Genomic DNA, 20,698 nt, shown 5'->3' on the forward strand with positions numbered 1-20,698 from the left:
GAACATAGGTGGGCGACCATGGATGAGATGGATGGGGTAAAAGGGCATTGGGAAAGAAAAGAATGTCTGTTGAGGAAGGAAAGGAGAAGACAGAAGATGGGATGAGTGGAGAATGGTTGTGCATAGATGATGTTATGATGCACAGAAGGGAGTGGGTGTGGGATGGGGGGATAAGGGAGTATGTGTGAATAATTTGAAGCAACCCAAAGGGATTTCTCCCCTTCCTCTCTTTTTCTGCATGAGGGGACAGAGTTGGGGGTCACTGATTAAATGAAGTTGCCTTGCTATGGGTGTGTTGTCTCTTGCTGCATTGCCTCTGACCTAGGGCAGTAGGCAAGATGCAGGGATGACCTGTCATCCAGGAGAAGCCAAGATAAGAGGGAGGGAGGGGAGGTGAGTGGAGTATGTAGGGATGAAATGGGTGGGAGTGGATTTTATGCCTTTGTTTTTTGGCTGCCTCCCTTGTAGGGATAAAAAGCCATTGGGTTTTATTTTATAATGATTCCTATGAGAAAAACTGTTTCGCTTAACAAAGGTTTTGCATTACAAGTAAGATTTGGGAGCAAATTATGCTCATTAAGCGAGGTTCCACTATACTAATTTTTCTATATGAACAATCTACACAAACTAACTTCCACCTCTTCATCTCATGAAAATATTATACCAAAATTTTTCTAACAATTGAGCATCAATCATTCTTAATCTATAACAGCTGCCAAATACATTTCTATATTTGAGTTATACACCAGGAGGACTAATTCCTTACAGTATTTCATTTGGCATTAAAGCTCTTTTTCTGACAAATATATTACCATGTGAAGGCTTAGCCCAGCAAAAATTTAATCTTTTACTTCCATGAGCTTCCTCACCTGTAATATCTTGTCCTGAAGATACATCTTTAAGGAATGCTGATTTCAATTTCCCCCGGGAAGCTTGATAGATCCGTTTGCATTTATCTTCTGCCACCAATTCTGTCATTTTGACAATGTGGTCATCTTCCTGTGGCCCTGGATATGCAGGTGGACTCTAAAAATAAAATTGCACAGTTAGCATAAATAACTATATGTAAATATAATATATATATACAGGTTGTCGTCGACTTACGACCGAGTTCGGTTCCGACAGACAGGTCGTAAGTCGATCTGGACACAAGTCGGACTTTATATATATATACAGTATATATTACCCTTTAAATATTATTTTTGTTACTGTATACATATATTGTATATTATATTTTGCATACTGAAATAATCTTAGCATCTTTGATCTATGTTGTATGGTATTTTTAACCTTTTTATAATTTTACTTGATTTTCTTTGGGAAACGTAGCTTAGGCCTAAGCATACTCATATCATCTTTGACCTATATTATTAGATACTGTATTTTTTAACATTTTTATTATTTTACCACCAGACTTTCTTTAGGAAACGTATGCATACTGAATTATATCGTATTATCTTTGAGCTACGTTCTTTAATATTCATTAACTTTTTTATAATTTTCGTTAGGAAACGTAGCCTAGGCCAACGCATACTGAATAAAGTCCTGTCATCTTTGACCTACAAATACTTTTTTGTTTGTTAGATTAAAATCATTGCAAGGCACAATTAGGAAAATTTCTATTTCAAAACACATTCTTTTCCTTTACGTACTATACCAAAAATATTGTAATCGACAATAGACTAGGCATAAACAAAGTTTACTGTTACATTTTATAATCGCAAAACATGAATTACAAAATGCTGTACCGAACATATTGTTATCGACAACAGACTAAGTATAAGAAAGTTTTACTGTCACATTTTATTAATTGCAAAACATATAAAAATACAAAATGTAAGGTAAAATTTTATTTAAAAACACATTCTTTTCGTTTACGTACTGTACTGAACATATTGTTATCGACAACAAACTAGCCTAGGCATAAAAAAAAGTTTTGCCGTTACATTTCATTAAATACAAAATATATGAAAATACAAAATGCAAAGTAAAATAAGGAAACATTTTACTTCAAACAAACAAAATGAAAGAATATTTAGCTGGCTGAGATGCTGACGCTGCCGTCAGCCTGCCAATACTATCGTACTTGCGTCTCACGGCGTGCAAAGTAATTGTACTGCACTGCCAGGCATAACATTACAATTCTATTACTCTATTAAATGTTAAATATTATTGCACTATCTCGTGGTCGTAAAGTCGATCAGTCGTAAGTCGCATAGGTCGTAAGTCGACGACTACCTGTATACAGTGCTACCTCTCATTAACGGACTAAAAGGGGGTAACAGTGTCCGTTGATGTGAATAATCCTTTGATTTGGAGTGGTTTTTGGGTGGCATAGTGATTGCATGCACTAAACAACAGCACCAAAAACACTGAAAACACAGCGAAAACACTGAAAATACAGCTAATTAACATCCGTTAATGAGAGGTCTCACTGTATTATGTGTATATATATATATAGTATATATATATATATACATATATATATGTATGCATATATACATATATGTATATGTATATATACCAAGGCTTTTTCCCCCTTCCAAGGGAGGTAGCCAAAAAGGGAAAGGCATAAAAACACTCCCACCCATTTCATCCCTAAATACACTCCACACCCCTCCCACCCTCCCTCTCATCTGAGCACCTCCTGGATGACGGGTCATCCCTGCACCCTGCCCACCGCTCTGGGTCAGAAGCAGTGTCGCAAGACACAGCACATCCACAGCAAGGCCGCTTCATTTAATCGGCGACCCCCCCTCTCCGTCCCCCTTTGCATATAAGGAGAGGACGGGGAGAAATCCCTTCGGGCTGCGTCAAAATTTACTCACACATACTACCCCCCCACCCCCACCCCCGCCCATTCCTCCTCATGCAATCACAACATCATCCATATACAACCATTCTCCACTCACCTCTGTCTTCCGTCCTCTCCCTTCCTTCCTCAACAGACATTCCCCTCTTCCCCAAAGCCCCCTTCACCCCATCCATCCACCTCATCCTAAGACGTCCCCTCATGTTCACTCCCTCCACATCTACCTTCCATACCTCTTTTACTAGTCTTTCTTCACTCATTCTTTCCATGTGTCCAAACCATCCTAATATTCTTTCATCAACCCTATCTCCCAAATCCTTTTTCACCCCTGTTCTCCTCCTCACCTCTTCATTTCTCACTCTATCCAGCCTAGTAACCCCCATCATACTTCTCAGACACCTCATCTCAAACACATTCAAACTCCTTCTCTCTACTTCTCTTATGTTCCACGTTTCTGCCCCATACAGTGCTGTTGGCACAATCACTCCTTCATACAGTCTCCTCTTCGCATCCATTCCCAAATGTCTATTCCTCATTACACTCTTTAATCCACCAAGGCATTTACTCGCTTCTCTCAATTTACATTCCACTTCCACCTTCACTCCACCTTTTCCTGCTACACTTGCACCCAAGTATCTAAAACTATCCACTTCCTCCAGTCGCTCTCCCTTAATGTTCACTTCCAGTCTACTGCCACTTTCACCCCTTGTACATCTCATCACCTTACTTTTACCCACATTTATCTTTAGCTTTCTTCTATCACATACTCTCCCAAACTCTGCCACCAACTTCCTCAATCCCTCCTCTGACCCTGCCACAAGCGCAGTGTCGTCCGCAAACAACAGCTGGCTCACCTCCCACTTTTCTCCATTTTCTTTAACCATCTCCAATCCCTGACCCACTACCCAAGCATTCACCTCTCGCACCACCCCATCCATGTATAAGTTGAACAGCCAGGGCGACATAACGCATCCTTGACGAAGTCCCACCTTTACTTCAAACCACTCACTCTCTCCATTTCTAATCCTGACACAAGCTCTACTACTCTCATAAAAACTCTTGACAGCTCCCAAAAGCTTTCCTCCTATCCCATAAATCTGCATAACCTATATATATATATATAAAACCTATATATATATATATATACATGATTTCAAGAAGTCTACAGCGACAATGGCATTGTTGAGCTTATATTGAAGCTTTAATTTGTCTCGTGCAACAAGTTTCTGTGCTGCTTCCAAATAGCTGAGAAGGTGTCCAAAAGACATTTGGTGCAGTTTTCTCTTTGTTTATTTTCTCCAATATGTATTTCGAACTTACTCGGTCATCCTCAGGGAGGGAGTTACAATGTTTTGGTGATTACAAGGGTTTATATACGGGCCGTACATTGGCCGAACACTGGGAGAGGTCACGGCTATAGACAGTGACCTCTCCCAGTGTTCGGCCAATATACGGCCTGTATATAAACCCTTGTAATCACCAAAACATTGTAACTCCCTCCCTGAGGATGACCGAGTAAGGTCGAAATACGTATTGGAGAAAATAAACAAAGAGAAAACTGCACCAAATGTCTTTTGGACACCTTCTCAGCTATTTGGAACCAGCACAGAAACTTGTTGCACGAGACAAATTAAAGCTTCAATATAAGCTCAACAATGCCATTGTCGCTGTAGACTTCTTGAAATCATGTATACAACATGGCCTCCTACCAAAATATATATATATATATACATGTCAAAGGTGCTACTTATGTAGCACTCACTATTCCAATTTTGTATCTACTGAAAAGGATTGTAGTTTGTAATCCAAATATATAGATTCCCCGTCTCCAGTCTTTTTTACTCCAACAGTGGTTTTCATGCGACTGACAAATGTGTGATTACATTTTTCACCTGTTATATATATATATATATAAAAGAGCTGTAGTAAAAGATAAGATGTCAGGATGGAAAATATGTTCATTACATAAGCAAAAAAGGAGAAAGATTTGGTTGTGTTGATAAAAGACAACCTGTCACTTGACAGACATATCAGCAGGATTGTGGGAGAGACATGCATAATACTGCAGATCATTAAAGTGGCATTTCACTACATGGATGATGAAGAAGCTGAGAGTAGAGTGGGAAGGAGTGAAAGATAGAGTAGAATTAGGAGTGGAGGAGAAATGGGAAGAGTTCAAGGAGGGAGTCACAAGGTGTGCAAAGATGGTGTGTGGAACAATTAAGATGGGAGAAAATAGAAGGAAGGGTAGTGAGTGGTGGGATGATGAAGCAAAGAAGGGTGTAGATGAAAAGAAATTATCATTCTCAGTTTGGTTACAAAATAGGACAAGAGAATAAAGAGAAGAGAAGTAAAACATAAGATAAAGGAGGAAAAAAGGAGAGCAGATGTGAAAGGGGTTAAGAGTATGAAAGAAAATTTTGAGAGTAATAAAAAGATGTTTTGGAAGGAAAATAAGAGAGGAAAAGCAGGCAAATCAAGTAGAGAGGAAGAAGGAAAACATGCAAATGGAGAGATAATAATGGAAGAGACAGCAGTAGGGGAAAGATGGGCAGAGTATTTTTGGGAGTTGCTAAATGTGAAGGTGGATAGGGAGGGAAAGGTAGTGACAGTGATGAATAAGGAAAATGGAAGAGAAATAAGAAAAGATGAGAGCAGGTAAGGCACTTGGGTTAGCTGGGTGCCATACAGTGTCTAATAAAGGAATGTACAGTGATAGTGGACTGGCTGGTGAGGTTGTTTAATGTTTGTCTAAAAGAGAATAGAGTGTCAGAGTACTGAAGGAGTCCATGTATAGTTCCATCTTAAAAGCAAAAAGGGGACAAGTGTGAGTGTAGTAGTTTCAGAGGGATCAGTTTGTTGAGTGTAGTTGGGAAGGCTTATGAAGCTTTTGATTACGAGGATTAGGAGAGGAACAGAGGAAGTAACTGAGGAGGTAATTGATGAGGAACAGTGAGGGTTTAGGACAGCTAGGGGTTGTGTGGATCAGATTTTTGTGATAAGACAGATATGTGAGAATGATTTAGGAAAAAGTAAGGATGTTTTCTAGGCCTTTATGGATTTGGAAATGGCTTATGACAGGGTAGACAGGAAGGCCCTATGGGAAGTATTACAGCTATATGGGATGAAAGGAAAGCTGTTAAGAGCAGTCAAGAGATTTTATGATAGTAGAGCCTACATTAGAATTATAAATGGAGGGAGTAAGTGGTTTGAGGTAAAGATGGAACTTAATCAAGGATGTATCATGTAACCATGGCTGTTCAATTTATATATGGATGGGGTGGTGCGAGAGGTGCAAGAGTAATGGGATGGGGATTGAAGATTGTTAAAGAAAATTGAGAAAAATGGGAGATAAGACAGTTGTTAGCTGATGACACTGTGCTTGTAGAAGGATCAGAGAAGGGATTAAGGATATTAGTGACAGAGTTTGGGAAGGTGTGTGAAAGAAGTTGAGGATAAATGTAGGTAAAAGTACGATGATGAGATGTACATTGGGAAAAGATGGCAGCAAATTGGAAGTGAGTATCAAGAGAGGACTGGAGGAAGTGAATAGCTTTAGTTAGTTGGGTTTGAATGCGGCAAGAAGAGGAGTGGATGTGGAGGTGGAATGTTGATTGAGGGAAGCAAGTAAATGCCTTGGGGTATTAAAAAGTGTAATGAGAAATAGACATTTAGGAATGGATGCTAAGAGGAGACTGAATTTTACCTAGTTGTATTATATGGGAAGGGAGCTATGCTCATAATGACCATCTTTGTATCTCTCAGCATCTAGTTTCTTAAATTCTTGTATGGGTTTTGCACATATTATTTCAACCAATTTGTTCCAGACATCTATCACTCTGTGTGGAAAACTATCCTTTTACAGATCTCTTCTCTATCCTTTTTGAGTTTCTTTTCATGTCTTCTAGTTTTTCTTCTATCCCACTTTAATAAATCTTCTCTTTCAAGGACTTACATACCTTTCATGATTCTGTAAATGGCCAGATCTCCTCTTCCCCTTCTTTGTTCCAGGGTTGTTAGTTCCAGTTTGGCCAATCTCTATTCATATGTCAATTTTGAAAGTGTAGGTGCCATCTTTGTCATTGCTCTTTGGATTCTTTCTAATTTCTTTATATTCTTTTTTGTGTTAGGTGTCCATAGTGTCGCAATGTACTCTTGGTCTTAACAGTGTGACTAATATTTTCTTTACCATTTCTTCATCCATGTAGTTAAATCCCACCTTTATTGTTCTTAGTAAATTATAGGTTTCTCTATTTTGTTTATATGCTTGTCTGGTGACATGTCTTTGCTCTAATAATTACTTCTAGGTCCCTTTCCAAGTTTTTTCTACTTCTTTTGTACCAACCTAATATTGCCCTGACATTCTATTCTTACTTTTTCCAAACTCAATTATACCGCATTTTTTGTTTTGAAGTTCACTTCCCACTTTTGGTTCCATTTTCACTTTGTCCAGATCTCTCTGAAGTGATTCACAGTCTTTCTGTATACATATTTTCTTTAGTAGTTTTGCATCATCTGCAAAGAAGTTCATATAACATTCAACACCTTCATCCATGTCATTTATATATATATGGCAAACATTATTGGAGCTAGTACCAAACCTTGTGGGACTCCACTTATCATTTCTTCCCAGGAGGAGTTTTTGTCTCTAAATACCACCCTCATTTTTCTCCCGTTCAAGAAATCTTCCATCCATTTCATTAACTTTCCTTGTACACCTGTTGTTTCAAGTTTTCTTATTAGTTTTTGTGTGGCACTTTATCAACTACCTTTTGTAAATCTAGAAAAACACAATCAGCCCACCTGTCCCTTTCTTGTATTTATATTAGCCTTGAATATAAACAAATCAAGTTAATGGCACAAGGTTTTCCTTGTCTAAAGCCAAACTGTTTTGGATTCAGTATCTTATTTTCTTCTAGATGTTTAATCCGTCTACTTTTGATAACTTTTTCACATATTTTACCTATTGTGCTTGTAAGGGAGACTAGTCTATAGTTTGTTGAGTCTTCCTTATCTTCCCCTTTATATATTGGTATGATATTTGCATTTTTCCAATCTTGTGGTACCTTTCCTTCCTTGAGTGAATTATTATTTTATATATCTAGTCTGCTAGCTCATCTATACATTCTTTTAGTATCCAATTTGCAATTCTGTCTGGCCCGTATGATTGTCTGACATCAAGGTTTATTTGGTCCCTTATTTATTTTTGTGTTACATTTATTTCTTTCATTGGGGGGATCTTTCTACCTTTTCTTCTTCCCAATTATGTGCATTTTCTATTGTGAATACAGACTTAAAATGTTTGTTCATAACCTCTGCCATTTCTACATCTATATATTTCTCATTTCCTTGCTGCAGTTTCACTATTTCTTGTTTATCTTTTAATTTACCATTCACAAACCTGTAGAATAATCTAGGTTGATCCTTACATTCATCTGTCTTTTTCATAGTTTTGTTTTTCTTCCCTGCATATTTTCACATATTCATATGGAACACATGAGAGGAAGATTGGAGGAGTTTAAATGTGTTTGAGATGAAATGCCTGAAGTATGATAGGGTTTACTAGGCTAGATAGAGTGAGAGACAAGGTGAGGAGGAGAGCAGGGGTAGAAAGGGAGTTGGGAGATTGGGTTGATGAAAGAGTACTGGGATGGTTTGGACACATGGAAAGAGTGAAGAAAGGTTAGTAAAAGAGGTGTGAAAGGCAGAGGTGGAGGGAGTGAACATGAGGAGGTGACCAAGGATGAGATGGATGGATGGGGTAATAGGGGCACTGGGTAAAATGATGGGAAAAAAGAGAAGATAGGGGTAAATGGAGAATGGTTGCATATGGATGATACTGTGATGCATGGAGTGGGTGGGGAATGGAGGGGTTAAGGAGAATGTGTGAATGATATTTGATGCAGCCTGAAGGGATTTCTCCCCATCCTCTCTTTTCCTGCATAAGGGGACAGAGAAGGGGGGTCACTGATTCAATGAAGCAGCCTTGCTATGGTTGTGCTGTGTCTTGCTGCATTGCTTCTGACCCAGGGCAGTGGGTGAGATCCATGAATGACCCATCATCCAGGAGCCAAAACAAGAGGGCGGGAGGGAGGGGTGGTGAATGGTAGTGGAGTACAGGGTGTTCCAGATAAATTTGATAATTTTTTATCTTCTGTCATTTCAGAACCATCTGAAGGATTTAATAGTGGTCAAGTGCAACAGATAGCTGATTCTGTATACTATTTGTGGGTGTGAGAGCTAGAGAGCATGGACGACTGGAAAGCATCGGAATACTGGAAGAGAGTGAGCTGCATTATGACGATTTACAACAGATTAAAAAATTCAGAAATCTTAGCTGCAGCTCAGTGCTCCTTGAATACCATGAAGGCCATGAGATATGAGCTGGAGAACTGCAACGGAGATATAGAAGCAGTGGCTAGCACGAAGAATCATAGCAGGCATTCTGACTCTGTCCGCACAACAAAATTCATCAAGAAGCTGCAAAAAATGGTGCAATGCAGACCTTGGTAAGAAAGATGGGTGTCAGAGTAGAGAGTCTGAAGAAAGCGCTGAATGAGGATCTTAGCTACTCCTAATACAAGAGGTGCAAGGGCCAACTACTCACTGCCAAGGCACAAGAGAACCACCTTACAAAAGCCAAGAAACTCCTCAACAAGGTTAAACACCCAGTCAAGCCAGAGATGCTCTGGATCTTCTCAGACATGAAGAACTTCTGCCAGGACCAGTTGCACAATACACAGAACAACAGGTGGCTAACCTACAGTTTGCACGAAGTCCCACACTTCATGAAGACCAAGTTCCCTCAAGCTGTATTTACCTAGTGTATCTTACGGGAAGGGGAGCTATGCTTGTGGTGTCCCATCTTTGTATCTCTCCATATCTGGTTTGCTTTTAAATTCTTGTATTGTTTTTGCACACTGTTCTTTCATCTATTATGTTCCATACATCCACTATGTGGGGAGAGCTGTTCTTTTTCAGGTCTCTTCTATAATTGTCCTTTTTGAGATTCTTTCCATGTCCTCATGTGTTTCTCTTATCCCAATTTAGTAAGTCTTCTCTATCAAGGATTTCCATGGCTTTTATAATTCTGTAGATGGTCAACAAGTCACCTCTTTCTCTTCGTTGTTCCAGAGTTGACAACTCAATTTTAACAATCTTTCTTCATATGAGAGTTTTGATAGTTCTGGGGCCATCTTCGTAGCTGCTCTCTGGATTCTCTCAATCTTCTTTATATTCTTTTTTGTATTGGGTGACCATAGTGTTGCAGCATACTCTAATTTAGGCCTTATCAATGTGACTAGTATTTTCTTTACCATTTCTTCATCCAAGTAGGTAAAAGCCACTTTTATTGAGCTTAGCAAGTTATAGGTTTCGCTGACAATTTTGTGATGGTCTTTGGGTGTGTTTCCAATGAAGGCCACGTTGCCACCCCACATCTTTGAGGAGGGACTCAGACTCATTTCAGATGGCTATATTGAGTTGCTGTCCACTGTTGTCAAGCACTGGGTAGAGAGGGTGGCTGTGGGAAGACTATACATGTTGCAGCAGGACTCAGCTCTGTGTCACACCTCCAGGAAAACCCAGAGGTGTGACAACTTCACCAGTCTCAACATCTGGTCCAACTCAACTGATTGCAACCCCATGGACTATTATTATGTGTAGTGTGCAATTGAAAAAGACACCAATTGTACTGCCTACAATACCAAGGACGAGCTGAGTGCCAGGATCAAACTGGTGTTCAGGCTTTTGAAGGACACTGTAAAGGCCGTGTGTTGCAGGTTCAGGTCCCCTGGAGGCTGTGGTGGAGGATCAGGGTGGCTTTGTTGAGTGAGCTGTATTTGGCAAATGATCCTCTAAGAGATGCACTTTGAATTTTGAGAATACATAAATTTTTGGCCAAGATATGATGTTTTTCTTAAAAAAAAAAAAAAAAATGCCAAATTTATCCTGAACACCCTGCATGTGGTGATAAAATGGCTAGCAGGAAGGGTTTATGTTTTTTATTTTTTGGCTACCTCCCTTGTAAGAAGATGCCCTTGGTATATGTATTAAAAGTGATGGCTAATTGTGCATTATTTTCTTAAAGTATTTTACTATGGACTTATGTTCCATATCTATGAGGAAATTCCCTGTTCGCCATCAGGGACGTGCCAGTTTGCAGAGGGCCCTGTGACTGTGCGTGTGAGCTGCTCTTTGTCTGATCTTTCTTACAAAACCTGTTCGATATGGGTGACCCTGCAGAGATTCTCTCTATCAACATATCTTTTGTAGTCATTAAGATTCTCAAGCCTATCCACCACATCAAGGTGTCAACTCTCGGATAGGTAAGATCCTTACAAATAGACTAAATCAAGTTTTAGATGGAAACCAACTGAGACAACAGGCAGGCTTTAGTAGCAGATATTCAACCCTAAACCATTTGCAGGCAATAAACCAACTAATCAAGAAAACAACAGAATACAATATACCTCTGTGTTTAGCTTTTGTAGATCAGGAGAAGGCCTTTGACTCAGTAGAACAAATAGCAATACTAAACTCGCTACACAAGCAGGATACAAATGAACAGATCATAAAAGTTTTAGAAAAGATTTATGCAAAAGGTACCACTATAATTCAACTACATAAAGATACAGAAAAGATCAAGATTGAGAAAAGAGTATGGCAAGGCGATACAATTTCACCCAAACTATTTACAGCTTGCTTGGAAGATATTTTCAGAAGATTGAGTTGGGAAAAGAAAGGTTTAAAGATTAATGGCAAATATTTGAACCACCTAAGGTTTGCAGATGACATTATTTTTATTTCAGAAAGAGCAGAAGACTTGCAAGATACAATAAAAGCTCTCTTACCCAGCATCACTGGGACCAAAGGCATGTCGGATACTCGAAAATTCCGGATACTTGAAGGGGTTGCTAAAGGAAGTGAAGGGGTACAAAAATATCTCTACAATCACCCCCTTTACTCACTATTAATGTCAGATAACATATGGTATCAAATACCGTAACATAAACAAAGCATCAAATGATTGTGGCATCACCACCTTACTCGCCAACATACAGTTCATCACTAGACACTAACCTTCTCTGTACTTTTCTGAAGGGGTTACTAAAATGAGTGAAGGGTTACAAAAACACTATGCTTACAATCAACTCATTTTATTCACTATCAAAAACATTTAACATAACATAAACATTTAACTTAACATAAAAAAGCACATAAACAAACAAAACCACCTTACTCACCAACATCCAGTTCATCACTCCAGTTTGTCACTATTTGTTTGCCGCTCTTTCTTTCCCTTACAACCTAATTTAAAATAGTTTCTTATGTCATCTTGTTTGCAGCTCTTTCCTCTTTGCAATAAAAACTCATTCTGAATGCAGTGAAAACACATAACATCTCGGGTGGACATATAGCTGCACTGCTCTGCTAACTTAACAAAGACAGCTAAATCATTTGCAGTATCTTTCCATGCCACCTTAGGCTCAGGGTCATCTTCTTCCTCACTGTTTGCCTCTGTCATCTTCTCAAAACTATCTTCAATTACCGCACTGATAAGTTCCTCATCAGTTAGAGTGAATGCGGACATCCTAAAATGCATCCAAAGGCATCCGATGGCGACCTATGGCGTCCAATCACATTAAATGTTTATAAATTTGGCTGGAAACAATTCAGAAATAAATATATATTGCAAGTGAGTCGTCTTTGTAAGTTTCATGTACTTTGTGCCATTAACAGTGAAGTTATCTACATTGGAATTTGTCCGATCAAGATAGCGTCCAGACCTCCTGGCCGCCATCTTTGTTTTCACGGTTCCCGATCGGGTCGGTGTAAAACATGGAACCAGCACTTTCAACTAAACAAAAAGTGAAAGAAAGACAAACGTAAAAACCAATAGAGTTATTTTTTCATACTTATAGTAAACAGAACATAATTGCATCATCGTTATTCACAAATGCATAGGATATAAAATAACTCAAAAGGTAAAAAAATAAAATAAAAAGATTATATGTACTCTTTGAATTCCCGACTGGTTATGAGAAGTGGTACTGTACGCCATTCTATTTAATGAAAAATGTACATATAGTACAATATTTTCATGATCGATCAATAAAAGCACACTGCCAAAAATGCAAAGAACATTCCTCAAAATAATATAGTAAACAATTAAAAATCAACTCATGGTCGCTTTATTGTAAAGGATCTTTCTGCTCGACAACGTTTCCTTTGCCCCGGTTTGCTGGCAGTGGTTGGGGTTTCCGGAATCTTTAGCTGTCCGTCTGTGGATGTAATCGTGGTTTCCTGGCATTGAATGGATTTGGTGAACTTTACATATCTGTGTTCTTTTTCTGCTGCTGAAAGTGAATCCCAAACAGAACGGCTGGTTCGAAATTTCCGTACCCACTTTGTCTACTCGTAGCTGCCCTCTCCATATAATGCCCGTCTCTCATCTGCCGTTTGCAATTGCATGATTTCATGCAGCCGTTCAATTAGCTCCGGTAGCTTCTGTTGCCTCCAATTCGTACTAAGTTTTATGAGATTGTTCACTGATTCTGAGTTATTGTTTGTCCATGAGACTGGTAAGAATTTGAGTTTGATCTGAGGTAGGAAAACGTAGTCTCTTAGCCGATCCGCAAGATTCACGAAGTATTCAGTGAGTGTGGGAATATCCTTGCTAATATTTACCCGCAGGTCAAATAAATTCTGCTCGAAATCGCTTTCGTTGTGTGAATGTAGTAGACTGTGTTCCACATAACTTACTTCCCTGACACATCTGGCGCACGGGGTACAATGTGCGTCTGGGAATAATTGTCTCAACATCCACATAATCGTAAATAACTCTATCATTACATATTGAAAATAGAGGTCGCCACACTCAATCCTTCCGTTCCATCTGTTTGTCGACAGGAATTAAAGGGATTCATGTGAAAAGTTATTGTACGCCCATGTAAAAGCGATTCAAGTCCCCCATGGATAAAAAGTCCTCTCGCTTTGTTCTGACACATTAAGCTGCGTTGTTCCATTGTGTGGGGTTATGTGGGATCCAGCCATTTGGTCTCCAGACATTTGATCTCTGGACATTTGGTCTCCTGACATTTGGTCTTCTTCGTTAACACTGGACATTTGGTCTTCAGACATTTGATCTCTGGACATTTGGTCTTCTTCATTAACACTGGACATTTGGTCTCCAGACATTTGATCTCTGGACATTTGGTCTCCTTCATTAACAAAAACTGGACATGGTCTCCAGACATTTGATCTCTGGAGATTTGGTCTCCTTCGTTAACAAAAACTGGACATTTGGTCTCCACATGAAATTGATCATTAGTACAGATAACCATATATTTGGTGAAGAAACTTAGCGATAAAATATTCAAATATGCTTCTTGGGATTATATGGTTAGTAATTCAATGTTTAATTCTGATCAATTAATGGGTGCAGTAAATGGTGTACGGATGCAATCCCACAACCCAAATCCCGCATAATAAAAAGTCACACCTGAATCTACTTATCCACACATAAAAGAACTATACATATAATGTTAAATTAATATTTCATATCAACATATCGACATTTGGGAGTTTATCAGTTGTTGTTATGATGGTTTATCAGGTGTCTATATTACTCTAGTCACTGACAGCTATTTCAGTTCCGCAAGGCATAGCATATATTCGGATTGGTCATTCTCGATAGATAATTTTTCATCACAACTTTGCATAAATATGATGGGTAAACCTTATTTGATAAATCAGAAGATGGGAAAAACAAATAACTAGGGGGTTTTGGTGAACTGTATTCGTGAAGGTGTTAATTGTTGAAATAAATTTCACTATATATTACCACATGATTGATAGTAATGATTAAAATGGTGAAAGGAAATTAACTGCACAAATGATTCAGTAACATCCTTTTATCAAAACTAACTCAGGTAAGCATAAGATTCCAGTTTAGCCACTTACAAAAGAAATAACAAACGATGTAATATAGAATTTGAAAATGTTTGATTTGTATTAGCAATTACACTACCTGTATAATTCCTCCAAGCCCCAACTAAGCAAGTTCTGTAAACATGATAAAATAAATTGCCTTTCTGGTACTATGTTTAGTCTTGTGATGAGCCATATGATTGACTCTTGAAGGAAATGTGGAAAAAAATTGAAAGTGCTAGTTCCATGTTTTACACTGACCCAATCTGTGAAAACAAAGATGGTGGCCAGAAGGTCTGGACACTATCTCGATCGGGCAAATTCCAATGTAGATAACTTCACTGTTAATGGCACAAAGTACATGAAACTTACAAAGACGACTCACTTGCAATATATATTTATTTCTGAATTGTTTCCAGCCAAATTTATAAACAATTAAAGTGATTGGACGCCATAGGTTGCCATCGGACGCCTTTGGACACATTTTAGGCAGACCCGAGTGAATGTTACCGCTTCGTCTTTGTCCACATCTACCCACTCTTTTAGCACCTCATCTGTTATGCTAAGTTTAGCACCACCACCCATCTCCCTCAACTCAATCATCACTGAATTTCTCTTGCCACCAAACCCTTCAAAGTCAGAATAATTCGCCTCTTCAAACATGATCAAGGGATACAATTTACGCTAACATCGCATCAAAGTTTGTTTTCTGACATCCTGCCAAGCTAACGAAGCCATGAAGATAGTGTCTTCTACATTAAATTTTTTTTGGAACTCAGGGATTGTACCGTCATCATAATTTACAAGTTTACTCAGGAAACTTTTACGGTAATTCATTTTAAAATTCTGAATTACACCCTGATCCATGGGCTGGATGATACTGGTTACATTCGGGGGTAAATAAAGAGCAAATATTTTTCCCACTACAAGTTCTTCAGCTGGCAGATGTGCTTTGCAGTTATCCAACACCACCACTTTACTGTCCTCTAGGAGCCCTTTCTTTTTCAAATTTTTCTTAACCGAGGTAACAAACAAATGCTTAAACCAATGAATAAATATTTCTGAATTCATCCAAGCACTACGTTGTGCTTGATAATCAACAGGCAGGTATGTGTTCTTAACCACTTCAATATGGGCCAAAATCTCACAGGCAGCATTAGCTGCCAGACGTACGATGTTGCGTCATAATACTCGCATTATAAAAAATAAAGTTACCACTGTATTGCTTGTTCTCTTTCACCAGTGAATTTTGATAACCATAGAAAATATGATGAAGCCAGTTTACAGAGTATGGGGGTCACGCAGGTACAACTACAATATATATAATCAAGATGCCGACATTGGCATCCTCGCGTACCCACTTGCTCCTCATGACGCCTACGTAGGCGTCATCGTATCAAAGGGGTTAAAACAGCGCGTCTTTTTGTACTTGACTACCACACACAATTTTATCCTCTGAGTTCCTGCCATATTTGCACAGCACAGCACAGTCAGTCAATCCTTACTGTGCTTGAATCCTTTGAGAGACCCCTCTGCCTCGCTTGCTGGTTGATGAGCCTATGCCGAATTCGTCCATGAGTACTTTTCTGTTTTCCCCTTTCTCTAAATGTTTGCAAATGTCCACCTTCTGCCTAAGTGTAAGCACAACACATTTCTGTTTATCAACTTTGGGCATGATGAAAGTTTACAGGGGAACACTTGTGGAAGAATGTAGCTGAACTGAGCACAGACAAACACAAACGTGGCACATGTGAGACTGAACAGCGTGGGCAGTGGGCTGTGGCGGGTGGCGCTAAACTGACCCAGACAGTGGTGCACTCTGGTGACGGCGGGAACAATTAAAGCCTCGCACAGGAAATTTTATCGATTTGTAATGATTTCATATAGATTTTTATAGATTTTAATGTTTGGAAAAAATATGCCGGATACTTGAACTTGCTGGATACCTCAATGCCGGATAAGAGGGCTTTTAGTGTATGCTGAGTGATCTAAACATGGAAAGTGTCAAAGTAGGTTTAAAAATTAATAAAAGTAAAACCAAAGTAATGTTCAACACAAAAGTTCAAAGTAAAGAGATTGTAATTGATGATGAGAGTCTTGAGGAAGTTGAAGAGTATAATTATTTAGGCCAGATGGTGAAAGTGATGAAAGATCATGATAATGAAATAAAAAGATGCATCACAATTGGTTGGAAAGTGGTTAGTATAATAAGATTCTGAGAGGCTCTCTACCTTTATGTTTGAAATGTAAAGTTTACAATCAATGCATTCTACCAGCAATAATCTATGGGTGCGAGACTTGGAAACTAATGAAGGCACTGGAAACAAAACTAAGGATGGCACAGAGGAGAATGGAGAGATCAATGATGGGAATAACACTGAGAGACCGAAAGAGAGCAAGTTGGGTGAGAGAGCAGACTAGAGTGAAAGATATTGTGGAAGCAGTAAAAGAGAGGAAGTGGAATTGGGCAGGTAAGTTAGTGCGAATGACTGATGAGCGATGGAGCAAGTGTGTTACTGAGTGGGGAGCGTGAAAGAGGGAGACCAGACAGAAGGTGGAGAGACAAGATTGAGAAGTTTGCAGGAGTGATGTGGCAGAGGATGGTGTGGTCGTGTGAATCATGGAATGCTATGAAGGAGTCATTTGTTCAGCAGGACTCAGGATGGCTGATTTGATTGATATATTCCATAGAAAGGAGGTTTATAACTTTACTATAGGTAGTCATGTTTGCTATATCGGGATTTCACAATTAAGACCCTATTTTAGTAGCTTTGGGGATATTCTATCTGGTCAGGATAATAATTGTTTTGGTGAATTATGTAATATTACTTTTTATACTTAAGTTTTCATACTTACTCTTCACTGTGGGAGGATACCAGTCACCTGGGAGAGGTTACCTGATAATTCAGACAGTGATGAAGTATCATATGCTAGGGAGAACCTCTAGCTTCATGTTGTGACAAAATGTTGTATGCTTGGGCTTGTGACATTTTGTCTTGTACTTGGATTTGTGGTGTTATGTCTCATGCTTGGGTTTGTGGCAGTTTGACTCATGCTTGGGAGCTAAGGTCTATTTGTATATTCAAATTTGGGCTCAACTCTTTAACCACTTCAATACGGGACTTAAATCTCGCGGGCAGCAGCCAATGCCAGCCGTACGACGTAACGAAATAATATTCGCATCATAAAATATAGTCGCCGCTTATATCGATCGTTCTCTCTTTCACCCGCGAATTTTGAAAACCACAGAGAATGGGATTTAGGGCGCATGTGGGAGAATGTAAAAAACACAGGGGCGACTACAATAAATATAATCAAGACGCCGATATGGCAGCGTCGCGAATCCACTTGCTCCTCATGACGCCTACGTGTGCGGCACCGTATGGAAGGGGTTAATGTATAATGCTTCTAAGATTGGGCAGCACCCATCTGTACATATTTCCAAAATCTCAGTGTTTTCTTCTAGAATGTTTGTTTGTTAGTGCTATGCCATGGACTCTGTTAAGTGGTTCTTAGGGGCTCCTAATGTCAGGTGGTATGAAAGGCGATGCAATAACCCCACTGTCATCATGCCAACATAGGTGGAGGGGAGGGCTTCACAGTTCCCTCGTGCACATGTAAACCTATAGATGACATGTGATTTCTGAAGTTCCTTTCTCTATTGGTGGGGGCTGCTTTTAAGTAAGAGGTGGCTGGTCTTCCTTGTCTTATAGTAAATCAAGTTAAGTATTTACTATGGGTTAACTGGTTTAATGTTCCTCTTTATAATTGGTTTCATTATATATTCATCTTCTTTATGGGCTGATGAAAAACAGATTCATAATTTATGTTAATTTTCTCTTGGTCAGGTGGTTAATGTCTTTCTCACTGAAGCCATTATTTTTTAGTACTACTATAATGGACTGCCAGTACAAACATAATAACAATAATCAAAATCAAGACCCTGTCGACTCCCATGATGTCCCAAGAAACTCCTGCACCTTGGCCGACTGCACTGGGAAGGACAGCTGTTCTTTGTGGAATGTATGTGCAGTACTTAGGTCCATACATTCCATTCTGGCTGGACAAGCGGCCTGAGAAATTATTGCATCTGGCTTCCAAGGCATTGACACATTTCCCTAGTGCTCTATTAACCCCTTCCATACGGGGCCGCACACGTAGGCGTCATGGGGAGCGAGTGTATTCGCGAGGCTGCCATATCGGCGTCTTGATTATATTTATTGTAGTCGCCCCTCAATAATGACATTCTTTCTAATTCTTTTGTAATCGCATTTTCTATGGTTATCAAAATTCACGGGTGAAGAGAGAACGATCGATATAAGCGGTGACTATATTTTATGATGCGATTATTATTACGACACGTCGTACGGCTGGCATTGGCTGCTGCCACCGAGATCTAAGTCCATGACGCCTACGTGTGCGGCACCGTATGGAAGGGGTTAAGAGAGCAGGTCATGTAAACCTATAGATGACATCCAGTATATAAACAGGACAGAATACCCAAAGAAGTAGATCACTTCAGAGCATCATGCTGCGAACCTAGCTCACTGCCTCCATTGCTGTCTGCTCCTCCCTCCTACCTCACTGGGACATGACTTAAAATGCACAGTCGTCACCTCCTTCACTGACTCTCACCCCACCTTTCTCACAACTAGAGTAAGTCATATTACTTTTGGTGCCCAACTTCAACCCTATATAAAAACCTGTTCACCCCTTCAGTGTTTACCTTCCAGCCAGGCTACCCCTCAAAAATCTTGACAATATATAAATATATATATTCATACAAAGTAAGGTCCTTACCTGCTGTACTACTGGGGGAGGCTTAGTATCTTCCTTGTTGAATGACGGTTTGGTTGTCAAGGTTGATGAAGAGTTGCTCTGACAGCATATGGAATAGTGCTCCCATGGACTGTACTGCAGCACTAGATCTCGACATGAGTCACTGAATACTGAAACAATGTTGCGAACATGCTGCATCAAGCTGATCTCACCTTCCCTGTTTGGACATAAAATATAATTTCATTCAAGAGTCTAAAAGATAAGCACATCATAATTTTCAAACCCAGATTTTCCTAACTGACTTTAAGATTATATCTAAATAAATAGATTAAATTTGCTTTTCCATCACCCTGGAGTTTTCTTACATTTTATCAGCATTTTCACTTCACCTAAACAAGTCATCCACTACAAAACTTGGGAATAGTGGTTCCCATGTTGATGATGTAATTCTATAAATCTAAAAACAAAGCCATCACTGGTTTTGTGCATTTACAATACATAGGATGTGCAAAACTGAGGATTCTTCTGCTAATGTTTGCAATTGTAATTACCATTGTAATTAAGTACAAGTACTGAGCGTCATCCAGGAGGTGCTCAGATGAGAGGGAGGGTGGGAGGGGTGTGGAGTGTATTTAGGGATGAAATGGGTGGGAGTGTTTTTATGCCTTTCCCTTTTTGGCTACCTCCCTTGGAAGGGGGAAAAAGCCTTGGTATATGTATGTATGTACTTGATGAGATAACAAAACTTCCTGTAAAACAAAAAAGTTAGTAGCTTTCATTTATATGCATTGATGAGCACACTGTTAAAAATTTGGATTTCATATAGAAAAGTAAATGGAAATTTTTTCTTTATTTTAGCACATCAGTGCTTTTATCACAGAATTCCAAAACAAGAACATATACTTTATAAACAACTTGATTAAGTATTATTCCCTATGCTGCAAATGCAAAAGACTATCCATATATTTCTCATATCAGTACATACAATACCAAGGGCTTTCTCCCCCTTACAAATGAGATACCCAAAGTCAAAATGCATAATTCCACTCCCATCCATTTCGTTCCCACCCACTCACCCCATTCACCATCACCTCCCTCCATCCCTTTCATCATCATATCAGTAATAAAACCAAATCTGATGCAAAATGTATAGCTAAGTATGAGGACATTAAACCT

At 39.1% G+C, this 20,698-nt stretch overlaps 1 protein-coding gene across 6 annotated transcripts in view; it reads right to left on the reverse strand.

The window, feature by feature from the left end:
• The window catches only part of LOC143038369 (thioredoxin domain-containing protein 11-like), a 222,998-nt gene that overhangs the window by 67,125 nt on the left and 135,175 nt on the right, over positions 1 to 20,698 (reverse strand). For all 6 annotated transcript variants that reach the window (XM_076207418.1, XM_076207429.1, XM_076207448.1 and 3 more), the window contains exons 9-10: positions 19,544 to 19,739; positions 870 to 1,026 (exon numbers count right to left, since the gene is read on the reverse strand). In XM_076207418.1, coding sequence (XP_076063533.1) covers positions 870 to 1,026; positions 19,544 to 19,739 — 353 coding nt within the window. The remainder of the gene's footprint in view (positions 1 to 869; positions 1,027 to 19,543; positions 19,740 to 20,698) is intronic.

The sequence above is a fragment of the Oratosquilla oratoria genome, chromosome 2, assembly GCF_046742065.1.
Source record: "Oratosquilla oratoria isolate Oo_2021 chromosome 2, ASM4674206v1, whole genome shotgun sequence".
NCBI classification, from domain to species: domain Eukaryota; kingdom Metazoa; phylum Arthropoda; class Malacostraca; order Stomatopoda; family Squillidae; genus Oratosquilla; species Oratosquilla oratoria.